This window comes from Embiotoca jacksoni, unplaced genomic scaffold, assembly GCF_022577435.1.
Source record: "Embiotoca jacksoni isolate LCO1_2020_lvr unplaced genomic scaffold, fEmbJac1.0.p SCAF_38, whole genome shotgun sequence".
NCBI lineage: Eukaryota > Metazoa > Chordata > Actinopteri > Embiotocidae > Embiotoca > Embiotoca jacksoni.
The window spans coordinates 2,280,318-2,307,119 of NW_027185390.1; the positions used below are offsets into that span (position 1 = coordinate 2,280,318).

Here is a 26,802-nt window from a genome sequence, read left to right on the forward strand (position 1 = left end):
CTCGGATTCCGGAGTTTTCGGCAGAAGTTTTGACCCACTTTTTTCTGCCCGCGTATTAAAATCCCGTAGATCCGATTCGGAAGCCGCGTCAGGTTCAATCGCTCGGCGGGAGCGGAGGACGGGCCGTCGGCCGAATCCGCTCGTCTCCGCGGACGTCGTACGACGTTTGACGAAGGACTTAGACTCGTCCTCCGTCTCGTAAAAGAGCAAAAAAAACCGGCGGAAATGAGACTCGAGGAAAAAAGAAAAAAAAAAAACAACTTCACGTCGTTCGCCGAGAAAAGCTCAGACCGAGTCTACGTTCCCGAAATAGCCGGGAGGTGTTTGTCTTCTTCTCAGATGCTGCGACGTGCAGCTTTTAAGGGAAGTAAAAAACAAACAAACCCGAGCAGAAGGGAAGCGACGCCGCTGTGCTCGATCCGAGCCCCCCGGAGGGGCGCTTTTCAAGTTCGGAGGTGACGTGGGGACGGTGCGAGCGCTGCTTCACCCGTCACCTCCGTGCTCACCTCACAGAAACGAGTCAAATGTGAAGAAGAAGAAGAAGAAGAAGAATCAAAGCCGACCGAAATATCTCACCGGCTGCTGCCGTGGAGTTGGGCCCGGCGACACGTGTTCACCCGGCGACCTTTTCACCTTACCGGGCCAAAATATGGAGCTCGCCACAAGGAGGGGTTGAACTGGCGACGTGTTCAGGAGGGAGGCCAAATCGGAGGACGGCGGCGTGGGAAAGGTCCGCTCGAAGGACGACGAGACGCAGCCCCGAACCTCATCAAAGACGGAAAAGCCGCGCCGCGCTCTTTGGTAATTGCCAATTTTCCGACTGAAATGCTTTTCAATGGCGTTACGTTCAAATGATTAGATACAGTTAATGAATTGCCTTAATATTTCCTTCCCGGGGTATCGTTTTCATTATTGCGGCTTCCCAGCTGGATCAAAATCAGCCGGGAATGTGGGCGGGAAATAATACCAAAAAAATAAAAAAATAAAAAAAAAACAATAACTGCAATAATAAAGATGAAATTAAACAGCGTGTCTTTCGAACAAGAGGGACGCGAGTTTAATGATCCGTCGATTAACCCCAAACTATAACCGCCGGGCCTTCACTCAGGAGTTAATGGGAGCATCCGGAAGTTTTAATTGAGCTGCTGTGTGTGTGTGTGTGTGTGTGTGTGTGTGTGTGTGTGTGTGTGTGTGTGTGTGTGTGTGTGTGTGTGTGTGTGTAGGCGGCAGGCGCGCACTTTTTCGATGCGTTACTTCCTGCTACGGGGGAGGAGTCCCGGAGCAAAGAGGGAGTTTCTGGACGGTCGCATTACGGGAGAACCGCAAAAACGCAGCAACGAGGCTTTGAGGCCGCCTCGGGCCCCGGCGGGCCTCCTCCTCTCGATCGTCGCCGCGGCGACGCCGCACCGGCTGAAAGGACAATTATCACATGAGCCTCCTCAATATTTCGGGTCCGGTGACATTTCACGAGATGAAGAGGAGTTTCTAGCCCTGGCAAATGCTTCGCCTCGCATCTTAGGTGGCCGGGTTAGCCGAGTCGACAGTCACCTGCGGGTTAGGAGTGGGCGTGCGCTTGAGTGTGTGTGTGTGTGTGTGTGTGTGTGCGCGCGCCTGCCGCCTACACACTCACACACACACACACACACACCGGCAGATGTTGTAACCTTTTACGAGTTCTATGATGCAAATGAGACGCAACGGAGGAGGTGCAGGACCGACCACCGAATGCAGCGTTCATGAGCAACTGGGAAGTAGTGGGGCGGGGGAGGGGGAAATCAACCCGCGAGTTGGAAAACACACCTGAACACCTGTCGCTTCGGGAATATCCCGGTAGGAAAGCGGGGGAGGAGTCCAAGGGTTATTTTAAACAATTTCTCTCACCCGGTCAGATGTTTCCGCCGCACGTGGGACGTTTCGTCGCCGTGTCTGCTTCCGCGTTGGCGGGCAGGCGTGATCGTAACAGCTCGTCGTTACCGATAAGATGATCTCGTTACGTGTTCCGGCACCTTCCCGCATAAATCCGCAAATGAATGAGTATTATTCCTTGTTATGTAACTCCTTTACCGCTTCAGCGCTTCAAAATAGGGAGCGACCCTGCCGACCGAAAACGAGCGCGCTCGACGAGAGATATTTGCAAATGAGATTTTTTTTTTTTTTTTTTTTTAATAAACGCACGCCGCGCCCGGAGGAGGCCTCGACCGGGAATTTTGCCTTCCCCGAAAATGTTTAATTCATCCCGGCCGAAGGGGGGCCGGGGAGCCCGGCGGAGCCTCGGCTTTCGTTCCTCCGGCGCGCCCCGACTTGATGAGAAACCGCGACGGAACGGCCGGGCGATCGCGGTGGTGGGTGGGCGGGGGGGGCCCGAAAGCGGCGGCCTGATAGCCGGAGCGAAGCGCGTCAGGTGGTTTAATGAGAGCGAGCCGGGTTTGGATCGCGGCTGACACTTTCCCCGTCCCGGTGCGGCCTCGCCATTAAATCCATTTCCGCGTGCGTGTGTCTCCCGCGTCCGCTCCGCTCACCGCCGAAGCGCCGGCGATTTGAAAAGATGCGGCCGCTTGTTTGTTGCAGCTGCGGCGGACTGCAAATGAGATGGACCCGTTTCATTAGAGCTGCGGGGTTGTTGTCCCCCACCCCCCCTCCACCACCTTCGTTTCTACATCTAATGGAAGATTTCAAACGCCGACTTCAAAATGAGCCGAATAAGTGCAGAACAAACTTCTATCTCTGCTTTCGGTGGCGCTCGTTTGTTCGCCGCAGCGGCTCGGAAGCATTCGAGTGTCCAAATCAAAACAAATCCACAAACGCGGCGCGGCGGTGACGTCGAGTGTCGTCACCGCGCGGAAACCGTCCGTTAAAATGGTCTCCGGTGACACGGAAAGCAATGCAACAGCGAGCGGTGTGTTACGTTTCATTCTGTCAAAGTCGTTCCAGATTCTGGATTCTGATTGGCTGGTGCGGATTAAACTCCAGTGGCAATTTCACCAGACGGCATCTGCCGCGTGTTTGCTTGCTTGCAGTCTTTTTTGCGAGCGGTGTTTTCCTAACCGCCGCCACAATAACCAGCAAACAGGACAACTTGATTCGATTTAAAATTTAATTAGAAATGTTTTCGCCTCCACTTCACCCGCTTCGAGTCGTATTATCACTCGAGGGCTTTGCGACAAACGGCAGCACAGACGCGGCGGCGCCAAATGCAAAGCCCCCCCGTCGTGGTTTTCTTCTCCGAGACGGAGGTGAGGAAGGGAAGTCGGCGAGCCGTCCGATTGCAGGTTTTCCGCGATGCTGCTTTTTACACTTTGCAGGTGCCGGGCGGTCTCCCGTCGTTGCCGCGGCGCCCATTAATTATACATTTATTCCGTTTACATTCCGCGTGCTGGGAGTTCTCCGAGCGGGGCCAAAAAAAAAAGAAGCCTTTATTAGATTTTTTTTTGTTTTTGCCCCCCCGCCCCATGCATTTGCGTCTTGGACAAAGTGTCAAATCGCTCCGCTGACAAAATAACACCACAGAAAAGGGAAAGCTCGTTGCGGTTGTTTCATTCTCCTCTAAATATTCGCGGTAATTGAGAGATAATTCGTAACGTCTGCGTACCGGGCCTGCCCCTGCCTCTTGCCCCTGTTTTTTTTTTTCCTTGCTGAGTTATTGCCCGGTGGCGATTCATAAACCGTGAGATCTTTCCCTCCGCTCGGTTCTCATTAAAACCTCCGACGGTGGAGAAATACCTTCCCTTCCCGGATCTACTCCGTTCGGTTCAGGGAGCTGGACACCATCTGGTCGAGTACAGGACGCCCTCCGCCCCCCCCCCCCCCTCACCCCCTCCCACCCCGCACACCTACGCAGCCGACCGCAAATACACAAGCGCTGGATACACACCTACGCGGCCGGTCGATATCCGTCTGATCCCGAAGTGATTTCATTAAGACTTGAATTACTTTTTTTTTTTTTTTTTTTTTTTTTTAATTTCTTTTTTTGTTACGCGTTCACAAAAGGCAATTTGTCACTTTTTACCACGACCCGAGGAGCGCCCGATGTCATCTCAGATCTCTCTTCGATCAAAATGAGCGAGTGTCTACGGCCGAGAAGTAGTCCACTTCCTACGTTTCCTTTATTTGACCCGGCGGGAGCCCGGCGGCTCGGCCTTGCGGCCCGGAGCTGCTCCGAGGTTACAGATGTCGGGCAAAGACTTGAAACTGAGCAGCTGAAGGGAAGAAGCCGGCTCAAAAGTGCATGAAAAAAAAAAAATGGATTTTCGGCAAAGCCTTTAAACCGGCCACCTTTTTCCTTTCCTACTTTCTGCCGCTCTGGTGAGCTCCCGTTCTATTTCCGTCGTTCGTTTTCACCCGGCGCGTTCGTCGCAGCGACGCGGCTTAGTTTAAACTCCGTGAACAAACATTACGCCGCGGGTGTGGGAAAACTACAACGTCTGGAGCGGTTCTCCGGCGGCGTGACGGGACGCTGCAGACGGAGGCCGAGGTGTGCCTTGACATTTGGCTGAAATGCGAAATCGATAAATCCATTACCAAACAAATTCCTCGGATCAATCCCGTTAAAACTCGCTTTACAGAGATTCTCATCTAAATCGGCCGGGTCCTTTGGCTCTGTTTGTGTTTGTGTCTGGCGCTCCTCAACAGTTCTGACATTTCCGGTAATCAACATTTTTGTACGCACGCACGTGTGTGTGTGTGTGTGTGTGTGTGTGTGTGTGTGTGTGTGTGTGTGTGTGTAAAAATAATAAACTTCCCTTCGATGAAAACCGAAAGGTTTCAGTTTTAGTTACGTTTCAGGAAAAACTGGAGGTAAACTGGAGGACTTGCGTTGCCGCGGTTACAATGACAACCGCGTATTTACATTGACAGCCCGCTAAGCCCTGCGGTATTCCCCGCGGTATTCCCCGCGGTATTCCCCGCCCGCTGCTCCCTGAATGCCGAGCGTACGGGAGTCCGACGGTCGGCCAGGATACGAGCGCGTCTACGTGCGGACGCGAGATCCGTCGCCAGCCGGGCCGAGCCGGCTTCGGAGGCCTTTCTTCTTAATTCCAGGCCCGCGGGGTAATTCGGTAATACGGTTGGGGCCTGTCGTGCTTCTCTCAAAAGCGCGATGAAGAGGAAGGAGGAGGAGGATGAGGAGGAGGACGATGAGCAACATGAAGAGGATGAAGGAGAAGTCATCCGGCCCCGCTGGATCACGGTTTCTCCGTGAGGAGAAGTAAATCGGCTTGAGAGACAGACGGGACGGATAGGTGGGTGTCTTCAGCTCCTCTCCGTACCAAATGTGTCCTTCTCCGGGATGAAAGTCGGCACGACGAGCTCTCAGAACAGAGGAGAAAGCTGCACGATGGAGCCCGTTCAAAAGTGAAAATATTCCGGAGGAACGTCGTCGGCTGTGACGAGCCGTCGTGTCCGAACCCCGATGTTGGAGTATATAGAAGTATTTGACCTATTTGGGCCTTTAAAGGGTTGTTTAAACGAAGCTGTAACGAAGCGATGTTTTCCGGACGGTCGGTACGATCGGTGTCGCCGCGTTGTGCCACGACGTCGTAAAATCGAGCTCTCGTACGTACTGACGATAAAACAAATCATTGCTCGCAGCCTCGCAGCGTGCCGAGGTTTCCTGCGTGTCGGTGATTTGGAACGCGTGCAAACGGGAAGTGATTTGATGAAACAAACTTTACCGCGAATGTTGCAAAATACAAACTCAAATCAAGTCTGTGACTGAAACCAACAACATTTTGTTCTCTGTTCATTTCTTTTTTACCTTCAAGTGTTGATCGCAGTACCACAAATTAGCCCTCGAAATAGTTTTTTTTTTGTCAAAAATGCCTTTTTAAAAAACGAGCCCGCTGGACGGAGGAGGTTACGACCTGCCGATAGCTTATACCTCACTCCAGTGGTGGACACTTCAAAAAAAAGAAAAAGAAACTGCAATTATTCAAATTGTGGAGCTTGCTGGGTATTTTAAAATTACCCATAAACGCACTTAAGTGCATGGAAGTACTCCAAAACCAGCGGTCACGAGTTCTCACTTTTAGCTCGGTCGATTCTACGGGGTTCGAGCGTTTTGCCCGGAGGACACTTTGGGAGGAACGGCTTAGTGATTGGGAGGCGACCCGCCGGCGAGCAGACGCCCGGTTGCATTTTACTCGACTGCGTCTGCACGCTGACGTCACTACGGAACCTTTTTACACGGCAGACGCGCCGACTCGGCGTTGCAGGGAAAGCGCAGGTGCATTCGTGACGGCCGGGCCGGGTCAACGTGTCAAAGTGACCTGGTCAGCGCCGGGCGAGGGACACCGAGCGCGTCCTCGGGAAACGTTTGCGTCTTCCGAGGACGCGGAGGTTCACGTCGGAGAGACCTTTTTCTTTTTTTTTTTTCTTTTTTTAATGAAACTTCAAATGAGTTCAGCACATGTGGGTTAAACGCAAACAAATAAAACAAGCCAAAACAAACAAAGCCAGGCTGCTGAATCACATATGAATTTTTCATGAAATGTTTGTTCTCTAACATGAACCATTTTTCCTGCTTTTTTCCCACGAGCTTATTTGCATCGGCTTTGTTGTCAGACACTATTTTATTAGTATTTTTTTTTTTTTTTTTCTGTTTTTACTGTGTTACAAAAAAAAAAAAAACTGCTCTGGTGACCTTCCACAATTTCTGATGCTGCAGGTTTTTCTTTTGGTTTGTGTTTTTTGTTAAATTTTTTAAATTTTTTTTATCCTCTAATCAACTCTAACGTTGATGCCGAGCAAAAGATTTGCCAAGATCCTACATACTGACTGGAAATGCTATTAATTGCCATGGCAACACAGGAGCTGCTCCAGAAAGCACAGTGGAGCTTTTTTTTGTTTTTTTTTTCCTTCTTCTGCTTTTCAAAACACGTAAATCTTTCTTCTCCGGGGCGGGGGGGGGGGGGGACAAAACAAGTAAATTGATTTTATTTACGGAGGTGACACGGTGAAGGATGATAAGCGTTGTTTTTTAACTTGGTTATACGTTCGAGTGTCGAGGCGTCCGGACACGATGCGGGATGAGAGGCCTGACAAATGACAAATAAATCTCACGTGTCCCGCCTCCGATATGTGCAACGTGTCCTCACTTGTCTTCCTTCTGCCTCCTTGCAGAGAAACCGACTGTCATCGATGTGGGCATATACGTCAACAGCATCGGGCCCGTGTCATCCATCGATATGGTGAGTCGCGGCATTATCCCTCTTCCTATTTCCACGCACGCGCACGCACACACACACACACACACACACACACACACACACACACACACACACACACACGCACACACACGCACGCACATTTATCCGCTCTGCCGGCCGTGAGCATCATCAAACGTGATTGCTGTCATTCGTCCTGCTGGATCTGCCGGTCATGTGGGCCGCCGCAGATGTTTCTCTCGCGGCGGAGGCCAAGTGAGACAGGTGTGGACGCTTTTTTTTTTTTTTTTTTTTTCTTTTCTTCCCGTCCCGCGGATCAGCTCGGATTAAGCAAATGAGCGCGTTTTAAAATAAGAGCCGGTGGAAATGGTGCTCTGAAAAGCTCTCTCTCTCTCTCTCTCTCTCTCTGCTATCCACTCAGACAGAGGTTCGTGTCTCTGCGGAGAGGAGCTGCGTTCTCATCCACTTTTCTTTATTTAGTAACTGCATCTTTTTTTCTTTTCCTTTGCACCAGTGTGGAAATTACAAGAACAAAGTTGGACTTGAAGGGATGGTTTTGGGAAAAAAAAAAAAAAAAAAAAAGACCGGGATGTGGGATTGATGCATATTTCATTATGGAGGGGCCTGATCAGACGCAATAAAACACACAAAGAGCTTTGATGAGCGGTAACGAGAAAATAGCTCGCGTTTGAGACCCGCTGAAAGCCCCGCGGCCCCGTCGTACGGCCTTGAGAGAGGTTCGGTGGACTAAATGGCTTGCGGCCTTTTCATTATTCATACTCCCGAGGTACCGTTCGGTCGCTGTCAATTCGAAGCTAATATTTTGCTTTTTGCCGCGATAAAGGAATTGCCTCCCGAACATTAACTGAGCCAGACGCGATAATGAAAAGTGTCTCATCTCCGAACTTAGCAGATCGCCAGATGTTTCGTCGCAGCTGTTGCCTGGCAACATTAAATACTTCCAGATATAAAAAGCAATTTACACTTCTTTTTTTTTTGGCGCGTCAGCACGGCCTTACAACTTTTTATGAGTTAAGATTACATCTACGCATTCAGGATCAGATTACAGAATATATATTTATCGCATAGACCGATGTACCGCACTGTTATTTGGCTACATTATGTGCAACTGTCTGCACGTTTAACCACGTCGCGTCAGTATTAACGCCGTTAAGTGCCATTTGCATTTCCAGAAACTATCACTGAGCCGCGGCCGAAGCGGAATCCCAGCAATGTCTGTCTGTTTCAGGAAAAACGAAAGAACAACTTCTCGTCCCGACCCATTTGGGAACCCTTAAGTTTTGTGTTAGTATCGATCGACCCCCGTCTGTCCAACTTCTTCACCTTCTTCGCAATTCGAGCCGCCGCGTTCCCCGGCGGGGTGAACGTGGACCGGCGGCGCTGGGAGATGCTCTGCATTCACAGCGACTTCCTGCAGCCCTGATGGGGTGTCGAGAGTGAAAAGGAAACGCAGCAGAAGACGATAAATAATTCCCCCGTAAATCCCTCGTGCGTTTGAAAGCAATTTGACTCCGCAGACGTAAACGGAGGTCCTCGACACTCGAGATAAAAAAAAACAAAAAAAACCCACTCTAAATAGACGTGATTATTGAATGTATCTGCGCGGTGAAAGTCCTCCGCGAAGGCACTCTTTACCGGATATTTTCCAAAACGTACGTCGGCCGTAAATAGCGAGGGTCGACGAACTGGAACCCTCGAGGGTTGGCACTCGACGACGGTGTAAAATATGTCCTGAAAAAAAAAAAAAAACCTCGATCGTGACGAAGACCCGATCTGTCCCGGAGCTATTGCATTGGGTTGTGTGCTCTTATTGAATCCACCCGCTTATATGCGCTGCGATTGGTGCAACAAAAGGACGACATATAGAGAAATGGTCATTATTCCAGCTGAAGCCCCTGCGGGGTGATTAAGCCGTTGAATCGGAGGCGCTTGATAACAGCGAAGGGGCTTACTTTGCCGTGATGTCTTCCTTCCCGCAGGATCGCTGCTTATTACATGGCTCCTTGCAAAAGACATCAATCAGCTGACACGGCTGATAAAACCACTCAAATGTTTCTGGCGCGGGGAGCGAGCGGCGTCCCTGCGGGGAGGTGACTCGACCGAACACGCCGGGGGGCTTTGTGACGAAGCGTGAAAAGGAAAAGTCAGAACAAAACCTCAGTTTACCTTTAAATGTTCGACAAAGCGGCATTATAATAAAAAAAAAAAAACACCTCAAACATATTTCAACTCTGTGATTTTAGATCAGACAACAAAGATCGGGTCTGAAAAGCCACGCTGATGCATGAGTGCCGTAAACTGCAATACCGCCGACGGCCACCAGAGGCGGGCTCCAAAAAGCCCGCGGCTCCGTAGGCTCCCGTTCCACGGCCCTAGTGAAATACAAAATCCATACGTTTTTTCGGGATGGGCGGGGCGTAGTGTCCTCAGACCAAACTCCAGGAAGCTTCTCATCTGCCGTTGAACCAAACACATTATCCCTCCTCGTTTGCCACGACGGCAACGGCCACCGGCCGGGACGATGCAACGCCGAATGAAGCCGGCGGTAATTTAGGACGTGCTGCGACGAGCGCCTGACTGATTAAAACGGCATTAGCCGCATTAAAAGTCGAGCGGAGAGCGCCGGTGCTTTTCACCGCCGGCGCCGAGAGAGGGTCAGGTAACAGCCGGCGGATTAACTGACAAAGACGGACGCGCTTCCGCGTCCCCGCTACGTTCTCGCCGTCGGCGCTCGAGCCAATGGGGGCTCACACTTCGCGGGACTTTCTCCTTGTCCCCCCCCCCCCCCCCCGAATCTCCGCGACAGAAGTGGAGAGAACAGAGCCGGCGCAACATGAACACGTTCCTGAGAAATAAGTGCACGTCGAAAGGAACGATAATCGTCCTCGGCCTAAGTTATCCTTTCGCTTTACTAATTGCAGACCGACCGAAATATTTAGAAAAACGGATTCTCGTTCGCTTTTTATTCTTCCTTTTTTATTTCCCCGCGCTGACACGCGAGTTGAGGATCGCCCGGCGAGCGGAGGGCTGATCCGTCCGCTCGCCGGGCAGACGTCTACGTTAGGCCAGATAAATCTGTTTACATGAATAATCTTGAAAGACATGTCATTCTGAGCCAAGAGAAAATGTCCCTGTTTGACAGATGCAATATTTCAAAGCAGCACAGTGTGTGTGTGTGTGTGTGTGTGTGTGTGTGTGTGTGTGTGTGTGTGTCTTTCTACTAAGTCGGAGACAAAGCAGCAGCGTGCACGTGTGACGTGCGCTGCTGCATGTGAAAGCATCTATTCATCTGCGAGGTGTGAACATCTCTCCTTTGTGCTTTTTACTGTTTGCGCTGATAAACCCACGGAAATACAAGTTCTGTGTAACTGATTGAACGCCCCCCCCCCCTCCTTCTCCCTACCCCCTCTCCCCCTCCCTCCCCCTTCACACTTTTGATCACTTCTCATTCACACCTTTTTTTTCCCTCTTTGGCTCGGGACCCGTTTTATTGCTCTCACAAAACCCGCACCCGCCCAGGTCCGGGATGGAGGTCGAAGACGGGGCTGACCGAATCAGCCGACGCTCGAGCGCCCGACGTTTTGTCGCCGACCGACGCGTCTGTCGTCCCCCTAATTAAAAAGAACAAAAAGAGCGTGCGGGTTGACAGAGGGACGGCGAGTCGGGAGACGGAGGGGGCAGGTTGTCCTCGGCCTTCCCGGCACACGGATGTTAATTTCTGACCCGAGCGGGAATCGAGCGCCGTCGACTCACGGAGCATTTAAAAATAAATAAATAAATAAAAATCCTGTTCGCAGTTTTCTGCCGACAGCGGGCGAGCGATCGACGCTGTAATTATTTTGACAGTTCGTTGAGAGGCGGAGCTGGGGGGATCGGGACGGCGTGAGGACGGGCTGTTCGCAATTGATTCTGTTCCTCGTGTTTTCTTCGTGCTGTGAAGTCGTCTTTTTTCTGCTTCCGGTAACTGAGACGCTGCAGTGATGGATGATTTTAATTCAGGTTTTTTTTTACAAAGACCAACAGAAAACACCGAGATTGAATTATGTCCAGCGGTGAGAAGTAACTAAGTACATTTACTCAACTACTGTACTTATGTGCAATTTGGAGGCACTTGTCCTTCACCGAAGTATTTTTTATTTAATGCTACTTTTCATTTTTAAGATGGAGGTTTGACACCATGGAGGACGTAATCAACTTTTTTTTAAAAAACAACACATTGTTAAAGCTGTAAAGCAGTTGTTTATCGGCTCCGCTGAATCGTCCTTTTTTAAACGTCTCGCGTGGTTTCATTTCAACGAGCGTTCAAATGAGCTCATACTTCAACAACAAATCCAAGATGTGAGGCGAAAGACCGAAGCCTGACGACAGAACTCTCGGCATCAAAATATGGGATTAAACAATAACCATTTACAAACGGGAGCTGCTTTCCTTTCCTGGCTTTAGCAAAGCAGCTGTTTATTCACGTGTTATTATATTTATGATATCGGGTTCCATATCGGGTTCCACTTTTCCACTTGGGCCCCGAGAACGAAAAAAAAAAGAACCCGTGCGCGCACTCGAACCCCGTCGGGATGGAGGAAAAGCGTGCGCCCTCGGCCCGACGGACTCGCTGAATAATTGACTCCGTGGAGACTGAACATTTCCTGACCCTCCACTCAGACAACACAGAGGAAGCTATTTCTGTGGCAGGGACACTTACTTACTGAGGGAACACAAACAAGCGCGCACACACAATCACACACACACACACACACACACACACACACACACACACACACACACACACTCCTGCGTATCAAGCTCTCCATTTGTGTACGATAAACACTCGCATGCGGCGAACATACATCAAAGGCTCCAACCCTCTTCGTAAGAGACTCTTCGGGCTTAAAAAAAAAAAAAAGGAACATTGTGTTTCCCTCCCTCCGCTTCCCCTTTTCATTTTCCGTTAAGTATCCGCTGCTCATTTTTTTTTTTCTCCTTTACGCACTGCTGATAATGTTGGTGGATCTATTTGGGCTCATTGTGTTGTTTAAATAAATAAATAACTGATTGCCGAACAGAGATTTCTTTTAGCGCTGTAATAAATCAGGGAGAATTGACAAGGTTGTCAATTAATGGCCTTCAAAACTGATTTCTTCATTAAACACACTCGACTGCTTCCACGTGTTGTCGTAGGCTTCGGTTGGAACTGCTATTTGCTCTGAGCTTACTGCGTCGGTCGTGTAGCGGCTGTCCGATGCATTCGATTCCTATATTTTGCACGTTAAAAAAAAAAAGAAAAAGTACTTTCTGCATCAATTGTACAGAACGATAAACGGATATATAAAGCATTTCTTCTCAGACAGCGTTGTTGGATTTCTCACTCCAACCGTCCAGCTGCATAAAGACAACACCGGTGCTGGACCGGAGGGGGTTATAACAACACCGTGAATTAAAATAGTCCCGTCAGGAAATTACCTTCAGCTCCACAAATACAGTTCTGTCTGATTCCCTTTATTTAGCGGCCGCTTCCCCGACCCTCCCGGTTATCTGCTCCGATAACGAGCCCGATAGCTGCCATAACCATCTCCGTGCTGAAATTGCCTCGGCGAGTTGCTCCCGACTCACGAGTTGCGTTTATTGTAGCGCTGCCGCCGCCGCCGCCGCCGCGCTCGCTGCTCTGCGAGGCCGTGCCGAAGCGCGAGTGGTGCCGGGAGGTAGATTCCATCGACGCTACCGAGGAGCCGGCTGGAGACGAGCGGAGACCGGGAGGTCCCGCGGACACGCGAGTGCTGCGAGCTCAACCTGACAACGTCCCTTCCAATAAGCGCGACGTCGGAGGTCTTTGTTGTTTCTTTCTGTTGCTGTGCTGGCTTTCCGTGTCATTTTTTTTTTTTTTTTTTTTTTTTTTTTTTTTTTTTTTTTACCTCATAAGGTTCCTCCCGTAGGAGATCCCGGGTCAGCTCGCGGTCACGTCGAACGGATGTGGAGAGCGCGGCGACAACGGGGAGGGACGCCCGAAGCGCGGACACGAAGCGGGCGGGAAGGAGCGGCTCGTGCTCTCGGTAGACCGACGAACGTTAAGTATAAACGGCGGGAACGGGGCGGCGGAGGAGAAGAAGCCGAGGAACGTCCGGAGCGAGAACGTCCCGACGGTCTCTGGCCTGGGAAAAGACGGCCGCACGTTCACCGGTTAGGGAAGGAGGAACGGGCGGGTCGCGGCGGGTCGCGGCGGGCGGTGAGCCGCGTGCACCGCGTCGCCTGGCGTCCCGCCGGTTCGGTCGTAACGACGCCGTTGCCGGGCGACGGCGGCGGCGTGGACTACGTTTCTGAAGCTAAACCTGCCGTCTGGACATAATTTACACCGTCCGGGCTTCGCTTCGCAATCTTCCAGCACAAATGTGACTTTCCTTTTCAAATAAAAAGACACTCGCTCGCGTGATTCCGAGAAAAATGAGGACTCGGGCTGAGAATTCTGTTTGTACTCGAGCACAGAGGGAGAATTTGTGCTTTTTCCAGATGTCAAACGGCGCTTTAAAGTGCTTTTTAATGTCGTCTCGGTGCGTGGGTGTGCATGGGAAATTTGGTGCGTGTCGGGTTGTGGTTTTGTTTTGGGTTGTTTTTCTTTCTTTTTTTTTTTTTTTTACACGCTTGACCTTCAATGAAGTGACTCATTTAGGCACCGGGAGACCGAGGCTGAAAATTCACAAGAAAAGGTTGTCTGATTGCAGAGCGGAAGGTCGCCGCTCGTCGCCTCTCGCGCCGACACGGCGTTCAGACGGTGTCGTAAGTTCATTTGGAAAAATGAAATGGCCTTCGCCGGCCTTAATTACATTCTCTGAGATGAACGGGGAACCTCCGTGGCCCTGCGACACTAGCAATTAAATAAAAACGGAACTGTCATCCGTGACCTTTTTAAAAATGGGTGACACCTGTTGAAAGTCGAGGACACTCGGGGCAGACGTTCACCGTTATCGCTCCGCTCGTTACACCTACTTTTCCAACTTGCAAGCGGGTCCTTAGCGTTGAAACTTAAATATACGTAAACGTTAAAAACATTTTATGCATCGTTGCGTAACATAATCAGTGGTTTTTTTTGTGGTTTTTTTTGAGTGCTGCTGAATAGCGTCGCTCGGTAGTCAAGTCCCAGTGTTGTTTACCCGTCCGTCCACCCCGACCTCCTCCTTCACAACTACGGACACGTTGTCTAAAATAAAAACAAAATGAACGACAGTATATATGCAGCCTGCAGCGGCAGCATTATGTCAGCGGGAAAATATAGACGAGTCACTCCGTGTCTTTATTAAATGTGACCGCGGTGACTTGTCTGAACGTGACGAGTCGGCAGTTATCGATCAGCTGACGCGGCAGAAAGTCGGGGATCGCTAAACCGTCTCCTGTTCGCATCCGTCTCCTCCCTTCCCGCAGCCCGTCCTTATTTTCCTCTTAAATCTTTCCCTTCGCATTTTTGCCCCTCGTCCCGTTTCCCGGCCCTTACGAGATTGCGTTACCTTCCACTGTTTTCTTTCTAATTTAATCCTCCGTTCTTTTCCCTTCCCTTCCTCCGCTTGATTTCCCCCCGGGGTTAATCTATAGAGACATTTTTGCATTTGAGGCGAAACTCTTTAATCGGTAAATAAGTGAATTACGAGCTGTTTGCGTTCCTTAAAACCTGCAAAAAGTTCGCCACCTCCGGCGGGCTGAAAAAACCTTGGAGGCGTCGACACTGATTCAAGGGCACGTCGGTTGTTTAAGATCAGCGAGGTGCGTTTGGTGCAGAAAGGACCTCCCGAACCGACGGCGAGCAAACCGCCAGGTATGCAAATGAAACTCCCTCCGTTTCTTCCGAAAGGTCTTTCTGTTGGATCCTCGGGAAGGAACGAGACAAAAGGGGGCGATCTCCAGAATGCCACCCGTGTCCTCGGGTGGAGCGCAGTTTGGTTTATTACGCAACGTGACGCGAGTTCACCGTCGCGCCCCCCCCCCCCCCCGAGCGGCGGCGGTGTTTACCGTCGTTCCCGTCCGCCGCCGCGAGGCCGCCCGCGGGACAGAAGCGGCAGCGAGAGGCGTTCTGGGCGATGGTGTTTATTTGAGGGAGAAAGGGGGAGCGGAGGTGTGTGTGTGTGTGTATGTCGGAGGGAGGGAGGGGGAGGGGGGAGGGAAGAGGAGGTGTGGGGGGGGGGGGGGCGTGTTCTGTGAGCACGAGGTGGACACGTGACTTCGACGCTCCCTCGTATTTGTCTTTTCGCTTCTTCTTGAGGGATTCGAAATGTAGTCCGGCAAACAATTTCCCAAGGTCTGGGAGATATACATATTTCCCTTATAAATATTTATACCGACTATGCGGCATCGGTTTTGCCTGAAGTAATACATTAGTCAGTGATCTGTGCTTATGTTCGAGACTCCCTTCTCCGCCGAGCGTAATATCATAAAGTGCGAGACGGCGTGGTGAAATATTGAAAGGGCGGGCTCCGGTGACGTTTCTGGAAAAGTTCATCAAGAAAAGTGGAACGAGAGAAGCGGAGATATCGGCAGCGGAGGATGTTACAAGTTTCCGGCAGAAATGTGCTTCGGATGTTCCAAACGTAAAGCGCCGACTGTGCATTTCGCGACGCGAGACGTGCGTCCACGGCCTTTACCGTATCGGTGCGAAGCCTACAAAGTGAGAATGTCGACCCCCGGTCATTGCAGAATCATCAGACATCGGTGATTACGTCGGAGTTGCCGTTGAGCTGACAAGTCCAAATAAAGCAGGAAGTGTCAACTTCCCGACGGAAGTCAACTCCGATTGCTGTCAAAACTTGAATTCAAAGTTCTTCGGTAGGAACTGAATCGAGATTGAAACGTTTCGATTCGAAAGCAAAAACCGTCAAAACGAATCGCAAGTACGAAGGTCGCGGCCGAAGGTCACAGACGGAAGGAAAAATGTTCTCGCGACCTCAAACCGGGTCGACGACCGCGTGTCGATGATACGACCGTCAACCGGCCCCGGTCCTTCAACGTCTTTCTTTAAGGTGCTGAATGAAGGAATAAGTGATAAACGCTCTCGGCGCGTCCTGATTTGACGAACGTCAACCCGTCGCTGCTGTTCGCTCCGCTCCTTTAAGGACAGCGGGTCTGAAACGGTGATCGGACCCAGTTCCGGCTCTCGGGGGAGATCCAGCTCAAAATCCGAGTGAGCGCGCAAGTCGTGTGCGGATAACGTCCGTCGGCCCGCTCTCCGGAAACGCGTTTCGGTACGCCGAATGCGGGAAAATGTCTCCCAGAGAACATCTGTAATTGGCGAGGAGCGAGCTTGCCCCTGTGCAAAAATGATGAGGCCGGATAAGGAGGAAGCGATTTGTTCTGACGTCGTTAAAGCCGAGCTAATTAATTTCAGTCAGGCGAGCTTTTTGCTGTCAACATCCTTTCGGCTTTAATAATGGATTTCATATTATCAGATTCTGACCGGGATTTGCATTCCTGAAGAGAGAGAGAGAGAGCGCACGGGCCGAATTTGTTTACTTTTGCCACCTTTGTTTGGTTACTGATTCCCAGAGTGTGTGTGTGTGTGTGTGTGTGTGTGTGTGTGTGTAGTGGACATCTTTTAGGCTGCTTCCACTTGACAAAAGACATCTAAAGTGGATATATATATATATATATCTATATATAGAACGTGATGGTACAAAAGTTTTGCAAGGGGACCGTCATCTGCATCTTCTCATTGTTATTTTAACTCTCAATACACAGGAGGAATAATTCATTTTTGATCGCGCCAGGCTTTTCTGGCACTTCCGGCACCCGCCGCCCGCTGTGTGCAACTCGTGCGGGGACGGGAGGAAGAGTTTAATCGCACTGTGAATATTTTAAGACCGACGATAAAATATTTACACCCCAAACAACGGACTGGCAACTCTGCAGAAAATACAACACGCGTCACTTCGGATGAGCTCACCCGCGGGGTCTTTCCGTTCGCTCGTCGCCCCTCGCCGGGACGCTCTCTTTTGTTTCCCGGTTTTTGGAATGGATCCCCGGGAGGATAAACGCGGGCGGTCGGAGTTAATTTCGGTCAAATATCTCCCCTTCGTCGTTTCGCCTGATGTTCATGAATAATGGACCCCGTTTCAGTGCCTCGCCTTTGTAGGCGTCGTCTCCAAAAGAACCCGTCTTGAACCGGGGAGTCCCCCCGACGAGACGCGCGAAGAAGGTTGGGTCTCGCCCGTCTGCTTTTTCGAGCAAAGGTCGGAACGAGTCGGGACAGTCGGTGGCGTTGCGCGGGAACTTGTATTTTTTTTGGGGGGTGGGGGGGTGGGGGTGGGGGGGGGGGGCGCGAGATGAGCGTTATCGGCCACCACGCCAACTCTTGGGAAACACATCTACGATACAAGTTTAAAAATAAACCTGACCTTCGCTGAAAAGTCTTCCTCTAACGGCACCTTTTCCCCTTAAACCTCCATCACCTTTCCACTAAACACCATCACTCAGAGACATAATATACTCTTGAATGCCAGTGTGTTTTTTTTTTTTTTTACTCCAAAGAGTTCCCGCGGCCTGACCTTATCGCCGAGGTGCCCGCCTTGTTTGCGTTCGATCGACGGCTCCCGGCTGATGTTCTGACCTTCTGCCGGCCGTGCCGGAGCCGCCGGTGTTCCTCGGCCGAGCCGGAGCTGTTAAAAGAGGGTTTAATCCGCGGAGGGTTTCTGCTTTTCCGTAACGTGCGCGGCGCTCCCTGCTTAAGATGGCGGTCAAATCTCACGTACACGTCTTGCCGACACGTCCGGGGAATCCGAGCACCGACTTTGCAATGAGAGTGAAACCTGCTTTGTACTGTGTATTTAGCACTAACAGCCAACACCGCACGCAGCAACAATCACAGTACTCGCTGTACTAAAGCACCAACAGCGGCCCTTATTATTGCGCAGGCTCGGGGGAGTGTGTCGCCGGCTGTCGGCGGATCCCTCGCGTCCAAATTAAAGACAAATGCTTCTTAATTTCAGCCGCAGAGAGACTGAAGATCAACGAGCGACGCTCTCCGTCGGCCGCATTTTGCCCGGTTACCTTCAGCCGCTGCGTGGATGCGAGTCCCCTGGGGGGGGGGAACGCGCGGCCTCCGCTCGATTTCACGCGCGGGCCCAAAATCGGGGAGATTGGCGGATGTATTAATAACCCGCCACTCAAGAGGTTTTGCCGTTTCCCCCCGCTTTTCTTCCTTTTTCCTCCGCGACGCCGTCTGAACGGAAGCGGCAGTTTGACCGACAAAGGGTGTGTTGAAAAGACGGACGTCAAAAAAAAAAAATCAAAAAAATCAAAAGTTTCTCTTCTGGACCCTGAAGAAAATTCGGTGTTCTCCGCGCTGAAACTTCTCGCAATCAGAAGAGGGAGTCACTGCCGAGGTGACGGAAAAGGAGACGCGGCGATCTGACTTCCATATCGAAAGCGTATAAAACCTATCCCGAGGTTCGCTGCGCTGCTTTCGTATTTCCTTTGACGTGGACACGTTTGCGGTCAAACAAACACATTATATCTGCTCCCCCGGAAGGACGGAGACGGAGGCCGCTTAGCGCCCGGGCGGCGTCCCGCACGTGTCTCTCTGTCTCTCTCTCTCTCTCTCTCTCCGTCTCCAGAGTTTCTCTACAAAAAACAACAACAACAAAAAAGCCTCGTCGGCTCGGTGTATTGACTCCGCTTTTCTCTTCCCAGGAGTACCAGATCGATATTATCTTCGCCCAGACTTGGGTGGACACCCGTCTGCGGTACAACAGCAGCAGCATGCGGATTCTAACCCTCAACAGGTATTTATGGAGGATTTACCGAAACGCACAGGAAGCTTTTTAATTTTTGATCGACACCGATATCTGTTGCTATTTGGACTATTTCATATGTAGCTTTGTTTTTGAGGGACCCCGCCGTGACTCTTTCCCGTCTCTAAACCGCAGTAACTACTGTGTTGGTGCATTTTCACGCTGTGAATATCTCATTTGAGAACAATATTCTTCTCTCTCACGGGAAGAGGCCTGTAATTAATGGAACAAATTGATTGATGTGCTTTGTTTCTCCCCCACCCCCCCCTCACCTCCCCTCACCCCCCCACCCCAAGTCGCCTGAGTATTTTATTATCCTCTTATTGGGAAGGGGAGCAGCTCCGACAGAAATCGGAAGGAATACGGCAGCGTTTCTTACCTTCTGCTCTTTCTTTCTTTCTTTCTTTCTTTCTTTGTTCAATCAGCAATATGGTCGGCCTGATCTGGCTGCCCGACACCATCTTCAGGAACTCCAAGAACGCCGACTCTCACTGGATAACGACGCCCAATCAGCTGCTCCGGATCTGGAACAACGGGAAAATACTTTACACGCTGAGGTACACAACAAAAAAAAACACGGAAGCGGAAAAGGCGTCCGGACCGAACGTGTACGACGTCCCCGATTTGGGCTAAAAAAAAAAAAAAGGGGGGTGGGGGGCAGAAAGATGTGAGCGGCGCCGCGCGACCAAACCAGACGTGCTTAGAGATGCGTGGTGCAGATCCAAGCGGCGTCTTTGTTTTGGCCCGCGACGTTTGACAAGCTCGTTCTTTGTATCCCTTAAACGCTGGAAAATCCTCGATGCAACGACGACAAATTGCACATTTGATGCAGCTACGAAGCGGATAACGCGGGTTTCGCGGCAAACGTGCGGCAAAGGGCTGTTCGCTTTTTCTGTTAAATTACACAAGCCTCCGTATTATCCGTATCTCGGGCTGCCGGCAAAGATGAAGAAAGAAAATGTCCAAACGATCGGCGAAATGACTGTTTTTGACCGTCCTTTCTGCAAAAGTAGCCAAATTCCTTTTACCCAACTTAAAAAAGGAGAGTTTCAGTTATTGTGAAATTTCACTTCAGGATCAGAATTTAGATTTCTCTGTAAAATATATTACACTTAAACGAAGTATAATGTATTAAACATGTATTTTTGGCCCACGGACCTCCCTCCAGATACATTTTTGGCCCTTCGTAGAGAAGAATTTGGGCCTCGTCTGGTTCAGATAAAACATTTTTCCGACTATATGACATCTTCTATATTTAAGCTTTTGACTTCTATATTTAGCTTCCGCCACAAAGCCTCCAGTTACCTTCGGCGAAAAATAGGATAACAACTGCTTTTCCGGCACGTCAACATGTCATGTGTTTCTGTTCATTTTGTTCCTTTCTTTCTGACAGCTTCCCAGTGGTAAACAAATGACACACGGGGAGGAGGGGAGGGGGAGAATTGTGTGTGTGTGTGTGTGTGTGTGTGTGTGTGTGTGTGTGTGTGTGTGTGTGTGTGTGTGTGTGTGCGGCCTCATGACAAAGCCTGTGCCTTCAGAAAAAAAACAACAACAACAACAACAAAAAAAAACGGTCACGATTCGAGTGGACGGCCCCTTTTTAAATTTGAGTGGCATCTGGCTTCATGAAAGCTCCAGCTCCGACGTGAGCTTTTTTTTTTCTGTCTCGAGGATCCAATTTCACCTGCGTGTCCGAGATTCGAGATTTGGAGAGCGATCTCGGCCCAAACGGCCAAAACCCCCCCCGACCGCCGCCGGCGTCTTGTTTTTTTTTTTGAGGCCCCTCGGAGGAACGGATTCACGGCTCCCGCTGAGTCGGCGCGGTGCAGGAACTGTCACGGAGAGGCAAACAAATCCAGGGAGGGGGGGGATGTATTTGCCTTCGCTGGTAAAATCTCGGTTCGCTCTCTTGAGTGTGTCCGACGTGAAAAGACTAGAGAAGGGAGCCATGTGACTTTTTGGACAGCCAGAATACTGTAAATATTAGGTTTATCCTATTTATATATAAATAAATACATTATAATTATATTATAAATTATATTTACCACATATAATATTTAATATTATGTTTAATATATATATTTAATATTATATTTAATATATATAATTAAATTATATTTAATATAATATAAAACAAATTTATATTAGGTAAATATAAATAAATGTGTGTAAATGGATAATTTATGTGTTTCATCAGATGGATGTTAAGTTTGCTCAATGTGCTAAAGATAAAAAAAATTAAAAAAAAAAAAGAAAGATCACAGAGGCTTTAATGTTCTTTTAGTTTTCTATAAATGGTATTTTCTGCTTCAAAAAGGCAATAAGCACAACGTTGTTGTTTTTATGTCTTCAAAGAAAGCCTTCTTCTTGGCTCGGCGGGTGCGTCGCTCACAACCCGCGTCGGACAGCAATTGTAATTTGACATCGTATTTAGGAAGCATTTTAGTTACGACCGCAGGTTTCTAACAAACAATCGGGCGTTGACGTGCGTCTGGAGCAGCAGGCGTCTGTAACCGTGACATAAATATACATAAATATATTTCCCCGGCATTTGGCACCCCACGCAGCCGTGGAGACGCCAACAGGGAAGTGACTTCTGAAGGACGTCACATCTCGGCTCCTGGAAACACCGATGTTGCTCCCAAACAGGGAAAACAAACATCCTCTCCAGTAAAATTCCTCTTCCCGACCAAAAAAAAAAAAAAAGAACTCACCCCGCAATGTTTTTTTTTTTTTTTTTAATAGCTAATTTCACTTCTGCTAATGCGTGTCTCTGTGATGAATTCGAAAATTATTGTTTCATTAAAAGGATATTAAGTCTTAAAGAGGCGTATGTTTGGGGGGCATATTTGCCTCGCCTGACACATCTCTCACACACACACACACACACACACACACACACACACACACACACACGATTACATGAGATGAACACATCTCACACAAATGTTAAAAAAAAAGATGATTTAATGTTCACACACACACACACACACGATTACATGAGATGAACACATCTCTCACACACACACACACACACACACACACACACACACACACACACACATGATTACATGAGATGAACACATCTCACACACACACCTCTCTCACTCACTCACACTCACACACACACACACACACACACACACACACACACACACACACACCTCTCTCACTCACACTCACACACACACACACACACACACACACACACACATCTCCGTTGTTCTTCCCACCTCGTGGACTCCTCTGTTGTGCTCTAAGTCAAGTCAATCAGGAGACGTTGTACCGGGAGACAAAGACATAACGGCGCGTAACAAGTCAAGGAAAAAAAGAAATAGCCCGAATTTTCACAACGCTCTCAATAAGACGGCCCTCATTGTGTGCGTTGAAAAATGAACTTTATCTGTCAAAGTAACAAACGCAGGGCGAGCTGGGTTTATTTTCAGCGTGCACTTCCCCCCGAAACATCTGCCGCGTCGACTCGTCCGGCGATCGCGGCCGAGCGCTCCCCGCTTTCAGAAGCTCGACGAGCCTCTGGGCGCCGACCCGCCTGAGAGAACCCGTCCGATGCCGATGACCGGAACGCTTCTGTCATTTTGAGGGATTTCGCACATCTGCGCCCGAGCGTGACCCCGCGCCATCTGCTGCGGCGCTTCGTACGGCGTAGCGCCCAAAAATAATTAAAAAAAAAATTAAAAAAGTGCATGACGTGATATAAGCGGCGACGGGCCGGAGAGCGGAGCATCCGGAGCGTCTTCATTACCTTTGTCTCAAGTCCTTCTGTCTCTCCTTCTGTCTCCAGGATGACCATCAACGCCGAATGCCAGCTGCAGCTCCATAATTTCCCGATGGACGAACACTCCTGTCCTCTCGTCTTCTCCAGCTGTGAATACTGGCAACAGCGCGCACACACACACACACACACACACACACACACACACACACACACACGCAAATATGCAGATGTTTAGTGTGATGCTTATCATACATCTGCTAAAGTAAACATTTCCAAAGCATGACAGGGGACTTTATGAAGACAAATTAGAAAGCAAACAGGGATAAAAAAAACAACAACAACAAAAACGGCATTATTAATGACAATGAGATTTCAGGACAAAGGAAGATGTTGAGATGCAGTTAAAGTCACAGAAAATGTGTCTTTGAGTTAGTCTAAGCGGGGGTAAGTAGATTTGATATCCTCGGGAGATGCCAACTTTTGAGGGGCTGAAGGGAAGACCCTAAGAAGGAGCGTCCCAGTTCCAGAAGGAACCACCGATCGGGGGGATTGAGAATCAGCTGCGCATAAGACGGGGATATTTAATAAGCCCGTCACGTATTACTGTCAGCGGCGGCGCGCTGTTTCGCGGGGTATTTACGAAAGACTACGCGGCTGACGGTCGCACCGAGGTCGAGCGATGGAGGCTTTTAAGTTTTTGAAAAACCGGCAGGAGAAGAAAAAGAAAACAGGGATCGCGCGTCACCGGACCGGACCGGACCTGGACTTTACAACCGGGACGGAAAAAAAAAACAGGCGGGAGTTGGCGGCGGGAAGTAGGAAAGTAAAGTCGTGTTAAAAAAAACACAACAACCAAAGCTACACGTCAGGAACTTTGTTTTTTTGCCCTCCACGTCCTCCTGCAGCCCCGCTCGGATGAAACGGGACCGCCGCGGGTTTACGTGACGCTTTGAAATTAACAGCGATCGCTTCTAATGAGGAACACTGCATTCACCCGCGGCGCGGATTTCCTTCCCTTTCACTGTCACAAAAGGTCCTCGCGGTCCCGGCGGAGAACGAGGACGACTGATTGTTTGGCACCTGAAAAAGGAGGCGGCTAATCCTCAGCAAATACCCCCCCCTCCTCACCCCCCCGGTTTCATTCAGCTGTCTTGACTGAAGTGAAAGCAGCACGACGTTGACAATGAGGTCGATTCTTTCCGGTTAATTGTGCTGTAAAGACATCTAATTTTGAAAAAAAACACGTTATCCCGAAGCACGTTTTTTTTGTTGTACCGACAAGGATTAACGTTAAAAAAAATAAAAAAAAAAATAAAAAATCGGCATTCGTTTCAAACCCCGGCAAACTAAAATTGCACTTTATTGTTTTCCCTTCTCCTCAAAGTTTATTTGTCAGTGAGTTATCGTGCGGCAGGTCTGCGGGTAGGAAGGAGCGTCGGTGGGAACTCCAAGCGCGGCGTGTTAACGCACTCCACGCAAACACCTCCGTTAAGAGGCGGCGCAAAGCGAGGCTCGGTGTGTTTACTGGACAAAACGCTCACGGCCGCTTTTTTTTCCCCTTCCCCGGATTAGCGACGGAGCCGATACGCAAACAAGAGGCAGACTTAATGGGGGTTTAGCAGCTTGAAGGTAATAAACATGTAAATTGATGTTTACTGGAAGGTTTAAGACCGTTAATATGCGACGTGTCCCAGCGAAAGGAAGACGGAACATTCAAAAATAACAGTTCTGCTTTGAAAGGGAACTCATGAAATCAGACCGTTTGAGCCCGAATGAGTTGGAAAAACAAGCGTGGATTGAATAATTTATTTATTTTGGAGACGTCCACATCTGGTCAACTTTTAGGGGAAATGTAAAAACCCGCCGTCCGGATTGTCTCTCTCACCGCTCAACGACGCGCGGTATTCGCAAGACCCCCCCGCGGGGGCTCGTGATCGGTCGATCGCCACAAGCCGTCTGGGATTTTCAATTCAATTAAATTTTATTTATATTGCGCCAAATCACAACACAGGTTTTTTCATGGCACTTAACACATTAAAGTCCTTACAGCAAGACGTGACAATATTATACAGAGAAACCCAACAATTCAACAATTCTAGGAGGGAAAAAAAAACTCCTCTTTAAGGGAGAAAAACCTCCAACAGAGGGAAGAAAAAAACCTCCATCTTAACAGGAAGAAACCTCCGACAGAACCGGGCTCAGAGGTGGGCGGCCGTCCGCCTCGACCGGTCGGGGTGTTGTTTTCTCGACTTTCTCCTTTTCATTTCTGAACGCCTCATCTAAAAATGGACCCGTGTCAAAACCTCGGTGAGTCAGCGTGAAGAACGAGGGAAATAATCCGAAGTGTTTACAGTTCAGCCCTATTCCCACAGCAGCTGACGCTGGAAATAAACTGTTACTTCCCCTCTTTACGGTTGCGACGCGGCGAGCGCAAAGTCGGACGGCAGAAACCGACGGAGGAAGGACGGGGTGTTTGAAACGGCCAACGTGGCATTATCCCCCCCCCCCCCCCCGCTCGTTCCCGTTTTTCACGTGGAATATAAACTCCGCGGCAAAAATGGGTCCTCCTAGATGCTGCACATTGCCGAGGAACGTTTTAAATAACGACCTGGTGCTGACGGGCTGCCGTTAAAGCGTCCCTAATGTGACGATTATGCGAGAGGAATTCTCATTTCTGTCGGCGGGGAGCTCCGCGTCGAACCGGACTTGTTTGCAGTGGCGCGGCAGAGTTGGGCGTCCCTCGTCTTCTCCCGTTCGGAGAAGATGCGGGAGGAATAATGAAGCCGGGGGCCGCAGAAGAGGGTAATTTATAACGTTGCCAGAGAACATGTCGCTTCGGGGGGCTTTTAAAGACATGAAAAACATTTCTGTAGCCGCGGAGACGCATAACGGCAACATGGCGGTAATACTGTACAGATAATTGTACAAACGCACCGAGAGAAATATGATCGCAATAAAGTTTGCCCAATATATTAGTGTTAAAAATATAACAACAGCAACCACCACCGAAACCAGCCCTGTTGCATCACGGTGTGATTGCTCCTCTTGGTTATAGATGGATTTCCTCTAAATGAGACCATTTACATAATTAGTCCGGTTTCCACCACGGGGCCACGACGAGGCTCGCTCATTATCGCTGTCAGTCATTTATTTTTTCCAATATAAATTGCTTCAACTTGTCTAATGGGTTCAGCTTTATATATTTTTTTATTTTTTATTTTTTTACACGGAGACACGGCGCTTGCCGACGTACGGAGCTTTCGCAGGAATTCATTTTCCGACGCGGATCCCCCCAAATGCGCCCGGAGTCGGTGCCTCCAGCTCTGAAGCCCCTCCCGCTTGCGGGGGGGTCGTTCCACATTTTACCGCTTGAAAGCCGGGGCTCCGTTTTGACCGTTAAAACGACCGTTTAATTCCGGCGCGTCCTCGACTTGATTCTGAAAACAATGCACTTGAGGTTAATAACCCCGCGGAGTTACACCGCAGAGGGGGGGAAGCCCGGAGCGCCGCAGAAGATTCCCAGCAAACAGCTTAACAGGAATCACTCTGCTGGTCTGCCGTCCACTGAATTGCCGATGAAAACGTACTGTGTAAATTTGTATAAATCATGCATACCTCGGGTATAAATCATGCATACAATAAAAAAAACTGCATTGCTGCATTAATCTTTCCTGTTTCTGTGCCTTCAACTTTTATTTCTGCCTCCCCCCCTCCCCCTTCTCTCTCCCCCTCTTTCCGCCTGGTCGCCCAGACGGGTACCCGCGAGACGAGATCCTGTACAAGTGGAAGCGAAACTCCGTGGAGACGTCGGACCAGAAATACTGGCGGCTCTACCAGTTCGACTTCATGGGGCTCCGGAACAGCACCGACGTGCTCGCGACCACGGCAGGTGAGCGAGGTCGAGCGGGAGGTCGGCAACACGCCCGACCCGTTACGACGAGTGACGGTAGTTTTTTGTTGTTGTTGTTGTTGTTGTTGTTTTTGTAACGGGGAGGTCGCGAGTCAACTGGAGCCGGCAGGTGTTCGGATTCAAGCCGGGTTAACATTAGCACCGTGCCCGTAGACGTAATCGCACAACTGCGAGCTCAAAGCTTGTCAGTATTCCCCTCGGGTGTGAGGCCAGATA

General features: G+C 49.8%; 1 protein-coding gene across 1 annotated transcript in view; it reads left to right on the forward strand.

Annotated features, from left to right (window-relative positions):
• LOC138208451 (gamma-aminobutyric acid receptor subunit gamma-3-like) overlaps positions 1-26,802 on the forward strand; it is a 53,206-nt gene that overhangs the window by 4,965 nt on the left and 21,439 nt on the right. The window contains exons 3-7 of the mRNA XM_069166320.1: positions 7,117-7,184; positions 18,840-18,931; positions 19,366-19,497; positions 22,743-22,825; positions 26,428-26,565. Coding sequence (XP_069022421.1) covers positions 7,117-7,184; positions 18,840-18,931; positions 19,366-19,497; positions 22,743-22,825; positions 26,428-26,565 — 513 coding nt within the window. The remainder of the gene's footprint in view (positions 1-7,116; positions 7,185-18,839; positions 18,932-19,365; positions 19,498-22,742; positions 22,826-26,427; positions 26,566-26,802) is intronic.